This window comes from Lates calcarifer, linkage group LG7_2 (genome assembly GCF_001640805.2).
Source record: "Lates calcarifer isolate ASB-BC8 linkage group LG7_2, TLL_Latcal_v3, whole genome shotgun sequence".
Classification (NCBI taxonomy): Eukaryota; Metazoa; Chordata; class Actinopteri; family Centropomidae; genus Lates; species Lates calcarifer.
This window is the reverse complement of record NC_066854.1, coordinates 9,232,065-9,240,402: the sequence shown is the minus strand read 5'-3', so window position 1 is coordinate 9,240,402 and position 8,338 is coordinate 9,232,065. Positions and strand designations below refer to the sequence as shown.

The 8,338-nt window shown below is 46.4% G+C and overlaps 1 protein-coding gene across 1 annotated transcript; it reads left to right on the top strand.

Annotated features, from left to right (window-relative positions):
• The first annotated feature begins 808 nt into the window (after positions 1-808).
• Positions 809-8,085, top strand: LOC108891874 (SLIT and NTRK-like protein 1). Its single transcript, XM_018689213.2, has one exon. The coding sequence runs from the start codon at positions 2,184-2,186 to the stop codon at positions 4,302-4,304; it is 2,121 nt and encodes a 706-aa protein (XP_018544729.1). The 5' UTR covers positions 809-2,183; the 3' UTR covers positions 4,305-8,085.
• The last annotated feature ends 253 nt before the right edge of the window (positions 8,086-8,338 follow it).

The following is an 8,338-nucleotide window of genomic DNA, read 5'->3' as shown; positions in this document are numbered from 1 at the left end:
CGCCACCACCACCACAGCAGGACACTGCACTGTTACACTCTATATAGACAGGCAGTGGTGCAGCAGAAAGAGATGGAGATAAGTTTATACAGACAGGCCAACAGGTAGGCTGAGTAGCTGACAGGCAACTGCAAAAATAAAGCAGACAAACAGACAGATAGAAAAAGGAGGAGAGGCGGGTGGGGAGAAATCATAACCAGTCAATGGACCATAATGGGAATGCTTTACAGCCATATGTAGGTGGTCCTAATGATGTTTTGCTTATTGCAAGCACTGCTGATGCTTTGCTGGAATCTCCTGACTCGCTTAGATTGGTCTCTTGTTGCACTTGTGTGTGTGTGTGGGGGGTGTATGTTGTTTCCTCTCTGCATAAAAAAATGATGTCAGAGAGAGAGAGAGAGAGAGAGAGAGAGAGAGAGAGGATATTTTAACTTAGCATCCCATTTTCTGTCCTGCTCTTAATTCCAACTGAGCACTGCAGATGGAGGTGGAGGGAGGAGGGAGGGGTGGGGGGGTACATGCCTGTGCGCGCGCGCTTGTGTGTGTGTATGTGTGCGCGGGGAATAACTACCTCAACTCTCCTGTGCACCCCCCCCCCTCCCTCCCCCCTTTCAGCTGATGTAATACTCTCAAACAATGGAGCATAATACAAAGCGATAGGAGATGAGAATATGCTCAAACCACTTCCCTTCCACTTTTTTCCCTCACAGCCGTAGATCTTTTTTTTAAGCAAAGGATTTCTATCTTGGAAAAAAAAAATAAAACGTCACGCACACATGCGCATATAGGGTGCCACACTGACGCATCGTTTGTTGTATAGTCAACTGTTTTTTCTTTTTTTTCTTCTTTTTTTTAGAGCTGGACTGGGGCATGCCTGTAGCGGATGGTTCTTTTCTCTTTTCTGTTCTTTTTTTTTTTTACCGCATTCAACAGTGTTTCCAGGGGGCGAAAGTCGAGGCTGGAACAGAGGAGGCTTGTGGCACAAGAGTGTGTGTGAGTGGGGGGGATCAGCTGAAGTGAAGCCGTCTATCCTTTAAGGATGGTGCGTGCGTGCGTGCGTGCCTGTGTGTGCGGGAGCGGAGGATGGACGGCGGAGGTGGTGGTTGTGGTGGCGGCGCGACGGGGGGGGGGCAAGTGTAATTTAATGCAATGAACTGAGGTATCACGAGCCTAATGTGAAGTCTCACCAGTGTTTTCGACGATGCCGGCTTGGACACTTTTACCATGGAGCTGCGAGCTTTAAGAGTGAAAGAGGAGGATTTTTGCGCATCTGGAGTGGAAATAAACCAACACATCCACATCTGTGAAGTGTGATTTTTTCAAAAAAGAGAAAAAATCTCGCTCCTATATGTGGATTGATTTTTCCCCCTGCTCTCTCTTCTCAGCATTCCCTCAGTCAGTCGACGGATTTTTGCCATTACAGCTCAGTAGAGGGTGTCAGATCTTTCTTAGAGCACCGCGCTAGGATGAGCACAGTCTCCGCCGCGTTCCTCTTTTTGTGATTCTCCCCCCCACCCCTGAAAAAAAAAGGAGAAGAAGAAGAAGAAGGGGGGAGAGAAAGGAGGAGGAGGAAGAAACGGCGCAAACGAGCGAGGCGCCGAAGGATGCGAAGGGGGGATGCGGGTGTTTTGCAGCGGTGGGATCGCCTCTAAAGCGTCCAGCGCAGGGTGTGAATTCAGCACCGGGGGGAGAGGGAACAGCTCCCGACGCCGCCGCCGCCGCAGCATCAGCAGCAGCAGCAGCAGCAGCAGCAGCACGACTGGAGGGGAGGAGAGAGAGAAAGAGAGGGGAGAGAGAGAGAGGAAAAAAGGGACGGATTTGTTCATTTTTTTCTTGCCAAGGTCAGTCTTAAACTGAACTGAAAAAGCAAACAACAACAACAACAAAAGATGTGTTGGACTCTACTGCCGCGCTGGCTGTTTTTGATTTCTATCATAAACACGCGGAGGCTCTGAGGATTCAGTCGATGTGAAAGAGACGCTTATGTGGTCATTTTCAAAACTGGAAGTCTGGACGCAAGAGCAGGTTAGATGCAGCATGGATCTGTTATAAAAGACTGCCTTTTCCTCTCCTTTAAATGTCTCTATCTCCCTCCTTTTCCCCCCTTCTGATTCTGATCGATGTAGACTAAATTCACAGCTCGTATGTCTTGAAACCGGGAATGAATTGTCCACGTTAAAAAAATGCTGCTTTGGATTGTTCTGCTGAATGCGGCTCTTTGTGTTGCTAGTGGAAATGTTACAAGGGACGTTTGTAAGGAGCAGATATGCTCTTGCAACGAGATCGAGGGAGATCTGCACATAGACTGCGAAAAAAGGAGCTTCACCACTCTGCAGCATCTGACCGGCCCGAGCTCGCAGTTTTATCACCTGCTGTTGCACGGGAATTCTCTGTCCAGGCTGTTTCCCAACGAGTTCGCCAACTTTTACAACGCCGTGAGCCTGCATTTGGAAAACAATGGCTTGCACGACATTGTTCCCGGCGCCTTTCTGGGGCTGCAGCTGGTGAAACGGCTGCACATCAATAACAATAAGATAAGATCATTCAGGAAGAGTACATTTCTGGGGTTAGACGACTTGGAATACCTCCAAGCTGATTTCAATCTATTGAGGGATATTGACCCCGCCGTTTTCAGGGACCTTAATAAACTTGAAGTGTTAATACTTAACGACAACCTCATCAGTGCGCTACCTATAAACGTGTTTCAACATGTGCCCATTACGCATCTCGACCTGCGGGGGAACCGAATCAAAACGTTGCCTTATGAAGGGATCCTCGAACAAATACCGGGCATTGCGGAGGTTTTGTTGGAGGACAACCCGTGGGACTGTAACTGCGACCTGGTTTCTCTTAAGGAATGGCTGGAGAACATACCGCATAACGCGCTCATTGGGAGGGTGATATGCGAGGCTCCCACCAGGCTCCAAGGGAGCGACTTAAACGAGACGTCAGAAGAGGATCTGTGCCCTTCGCAGAGCGGCGGCGTGGACGCCAGCCTGGTCGCCCCTCCCACCCAGGAGGAGACCTCGGAGCCCGCGGCCCACGGCCCGCGTCCCACGCCTTACAAACCCAGCGGAGACGCCGGCGGGCCACCGACGCCTGGTGGCGGCCACGGGCCCAAAAGCCGCTCCAAATCTCGTGAGAACTGGCAGCTGAAAACCAAGCCCACTCCGGTGGTGACAGGTGTGAGCGGCGGGGAAAGAGAGCAGCTGCACAACATGACCTGCCCCCAGCCGTGCAACTGCAAGCTGGTCGGTTCCAGACAGGGGCTGGGGGTCAACTGCGAGGGGAAGAAGATCGAGAGCTTGTCCAACCTCAAGCCCAAGCCCCTGGCCGCTCACGAACTGAACATGAGAGACAACAACATACACGCAGTGAAGAAGAACCAGCTGCTCGGCTACTCCAGCCTCAACCTGCTCGACCTGGGTGGGAACAACATCAAGGTGATTGACAACAGCACTTTCCAAAACCAGAGCGAGCTGAGGTGGCTGTATATGGATAAGAACTACCTGGATACCCTGATAGCAGAGATGTTCGTGGGCCTTGTGAATCTGGAATATCTCAGTTTGGAATACAACGACATCCAGCTGATAGTGGCAGGTGCATTCAGCCCCATGCCAAACCTGAGGGTTCTGTTCCTCAACAACAACTTGCTGAAATCTTTACCCGTGGATGCTTTCCTTGGGATTTCTTTATCCAAAATTAGTCTGCATAACAATTATTTCCCCTATCTCCCCGTGGCTGGCGTGTTAGACCAGCTCAATTCAATCATACAGATCGATTTGCACGGGAACCCGTGGGATTGCTCGTGCAACATCGTGCCCTTCAAGCAGTGGACGGAGAAGCTCGGGGCCGACGTGATCGTGAGCGACCTCAAGTGCGAGTCCCCCGAAGAGTTCTGGAAGCGAGATTTCCGCTACGTCCGGAACGACCTCATGTGCCCCAAACTCTATGACAGAATCTCCCCCACCTCCCTGTCCAAAAACAGCACTTTCACCCTGGACTCGGGGACGCGCTCGAACTCCTACTTGGAGCCCAACAGGGTCTCCATCTCGGTGCTCGTCCCCGGGTTGCTGTTGGTGTTTGTCACGTCCGCGTTCACTGTCGTGGGGATGCTTGTGTTTATTTTGCGGAATCGAAAGAGGTCAAAGCGGAGGGAGGGCAACTCCTCCGCCTCGGAGATCAATTCCTTACAGACGGTGTGTGACTCGTCTTATTGGCACAGCGGGCCTTATCACGCAGACGGGGGCGCGCACCGGGGCTTCGACTGCAGCACGCACCTCTCCACGACAAACGATGCGTAAAAAGGGTGATGGTGGTGGTGAGGGGGGGGTTGGGGGTGGACTCTGGTACAAATAAGCCTACACCAGACTGGATTACAAACAGACACACACAGACAGACAAGACTGAGAAATGACTAAAACAGCAAGAGTCACCCGCTTTCGTTCGTCCACAGGCGAACACAGACTTGTTTAATGTCTTGTTTTCTCCAAGTAAGTCAGTCTGCTGCTGCACAGGCCCCCACTCTGTAATATATGTATATGCCAAGCCCCCCCGCTCCCCCCCAAACCCACGCCCCCCGGCTGAAAAAAAAACCCTCCCTCCCTTCCTCCCTCCCTCCTCAGTTCTGCTATTTGCCGCAATCGGACTACGGATCAGTATGAGACAGAAAAGAGGGAGAGGAGGGGGAAAAAAGAGGGAGAGAGAGGGCGTGTGTGTGTGCGAGAGAGAAAGAGAAAGAGAAAGAAAGAGAGAGAGAGAGAGAACCTCCGGTGGGAATGGTGCACGAGCGCATGAATGTAAATGTAAATACTCGGACCCGATGTATCATAATCTGCATGATGATATTTCGCATGGTTTCAACACACACAGACACACACACACACAGACACACACACGCACGTGCGTGCGCACGCGCGACGGCGAGGAACCATAACCACCAACAAAGAAGCAAACTCGACCCTTTCATGTTATATCAATATGACGACTATATATAGATATTAAGAATTATGTATGACTATTACAAAGTGCCATTTCTCTATTTTTTGTGAACCTGCAGTTAGGAATTTGTATTTGTTGTTTTAAACTTGTTTGGAGAAAAGAGAACAAAAAAAAATCAATAACTGATATTGATGACTATCTGGAGAGGAAGTGATGGAAGTGAAGCTGTCAGTGCATGTTATTTTTCTGTTCGTTATCATTTGATTGTCGATAAATATTTGGGGTTATTTATACCGTACTAGATGGTGCAGATTAAAATCCACGTCTGCAGCAGTCATCATCTCCTTTATGAATGTAAAACTGTGTTCTTTTATGGTGTGCCAATTGTTGACTTTTCAAGATATTCCAGACATGCAGATGAGCATGACCAATTAACGTCACTCAGATGCTTATGCTGCAAAGTTAATGTAGCTACAATAACAGTTCCGTGGTTTTTGTGTGTCAATGAATATAGCCTGCTTTGGGTGAGAGGAAGAAAAAAAAAAATAACATAAGAAGTAATTTAACTGGGGGGTTTATACCATCATATTTTTTCAACAACTGAGCAAAGAAGTGTTTTCAATTGAGCTATGTAGGTATAATTCGATCTATGTAAGCAGCGCAGGTAGGCTGATATAGACTAGAATGCTTTTTTAATGTCAGAAAAAAAAGTATTCCTCCACATAAAAAAGCTTATGGCTATGATTCACTTTCATCATATTGTGAGCTTTTGTAAAGCCATCTAATCTTGTCCAAATAAGAGAACTGAAACTCACTGTATTTACTACAAAATGTGCTTGAAATAGGCTGTTTTATGTGGCAGTGGGGGTGAGTCTTCTTGCTTTCTAACTTTAAAGGAGGGAGCCACAGTTATGGCAAGAACTCAGCATGTGGCAAAGCCCATACAGATACAGGAGGTAGAGTTGGAGGGGAGGGACACACACACACACACACACACAAACTGCGGAGGTAGTTAGATAGTGCAAGATGCCTTTTTCAATTCAGCATTTTGAACTTGAGATACTTTTCATTTAGGAGGGAGGGGGGAGTCGCATGGTTTTTGTGGGCTCATGAGAACAATGCCATGACTGAATACCTGTTTTGCAGAGCTCAGCTGCTCGGGTCTGCTGCTTAGCCTAAAACTGCTTTAACTGAACCTGGATTTGGAAAAAAATTACAAATAAAATAAAAAATAGATTAAAAAAAACAAAGCAAATAAGCATTAATGATTGGGGTATACTTCCAGTATTTCAAAAATGTATCTGCAGTGTCTGAAACAGATGCAAGGAATGTGCAATTTGCTTTTTTTGGGGGGGGGGGGATTTTGTTGAATTATGATGTAAAATGACTTTGCCAAAAACAGTTAAGATTTCAGCATAATTCGGCAAATTCTAATCTGAGATGCCGTGGCCATGATGACAGTGTACAGAGTTGATGTGAGATGGGCTTACACCACCCACCCCCTCCCAACCCCCCTCACCCTCCCCTCTTACCCCCACCACCCACCCCTGCTAGTAAGGCCTACAGTATCTCTCCCCTCCTGGTAATGCAGACTAGCGCTGTCCATGGTGCTGAATCACTTCCCTCCACCCCTGCTTTCTGCCTGTCTCCACCCCCCCCCCCGCCTGTGCACTTGTGTGTGCAGGCCTGTGAGGGCACGTGCAGAGGCATGCCCCCCTAACTCCCCACCCCTACATGTGTGTGTGAGGACAAATGAGAGACAGAAAGAGAGAGAGTGGTTGCGTGACTATTTGCATGTATGTGTATGACCCCCACCCACCTGCCACCCCACACCCAGAAATGTAACCACGCCACAGCTTGACCTTGGGGACTAACATCTCAGCAGATCTGTGACAAACACTCATCATCATCATCATCATCATCATCATCATCATCACCATCCTCCCTGCATTTTTGTCCAGTCACCTTGCCCCCCCCTCCCTTCAACTCCCTGTTCCCCGCTCTTCTGTCCAATCACAGGGAGGGAGGGGGAGGAGGAGGAGAGGGAGGTGGAGGGACTGGGGTAACTATGTGTCTCTTCTGTGGAGTATTATACTGTGCCACAGCCCACTGATGATTTGTCATGATTTTCAAACGCTGTGTTTCAAAGATACATTTATATGCTTTGCAATATTTGACCTGCTTCTATTTTGTTAAATAAAGTGTGGTTGAGGTTGAGTAAAAAAAAAGAAAAAAAAACCACAATGTTTGGTTTAAGACATTTTGTCACTGGATTTGACTCAGTTGGTGTAATGAGACATGTGACAGGTTTGATTTATCATGTGTTCTTATTATTTTGCATAATTTATATCCTGAGGGGTTTATAGATACTTAGTTGAGATACACTGCCTTTGTTCTTCAATGCAGAAAAACTTCAAAATAAGAGCAGCACAGAACAATGCAGGTTTTTACATTATATAGCATCAAGGTATTTGATCTTGCTGTATTATTATCAATCAGGATCCCTGGAGAAAACATGACACATTTATGCCTCTTGCTGCAGTGCTGGTTGTATTATCATACAGTGCCTAACACTGCAACATGAATGTGAGTGTATTCATTTGCACTGTCTATATACGAGTCTGTAAGCTGTAACTGATAAATGGTAAATACTGGTAAATAAATAATTTACTAATGTTTTATAGATCAGTTAGAAGCCATTGAAATAAACAACTTCTTGGTTGCCAGGTTATGGAAAATCCTCCAACAGCACAACACTTTGCTTGTTATTAATAGAAAATTAAGCAGTTTATAAATGGATTTTGGTGCATTAGATAAGGTCAAACAGCCCATTGAAGAGGTCTCTCTAATAAATTAAAGAGCTAAAAAGACAAGTAAAGTGTTGCTGGAAGAGGATTCATCACAAACTGGCATCCCAGATGTTGTTCTTAATAATGGCTTATAGCTGTTTTTATTTCTTAACCATTAATAAGAAATTACAGCTTATAAAGCATTCAGAAATGGTGCCTTGACAGAAAGTGGTACCAATGTTCTCTCAGGGATTTAAAGCCAATTTTCAAGATGGCTGAAAAAGAAAAAAAAAAAATTCTCATAATTGGTGTATGAAAGGCCAAAATTCAGAAACCAAATGAATGCTTTTATTTTAGTTTTTGTTTGTTTTTTTAATCCAAAGAACAGCTAACAGAACACTACTTGTGTCTTGCTGTTACGGGGGGTTTATTCCAAATGTTGTCATCCATTGTATAAATATATGGATTCCTATTACATTTAATGGAAAATGCAAATTCAATATATCGTGCAGCAGAGTGGTTTACTGTATATGATACTGGATAATTCATCTTCAAAACATTACACATCGTCTGTGTGAATCCATTAGAGATTGTTTTCTGTCAGGTGC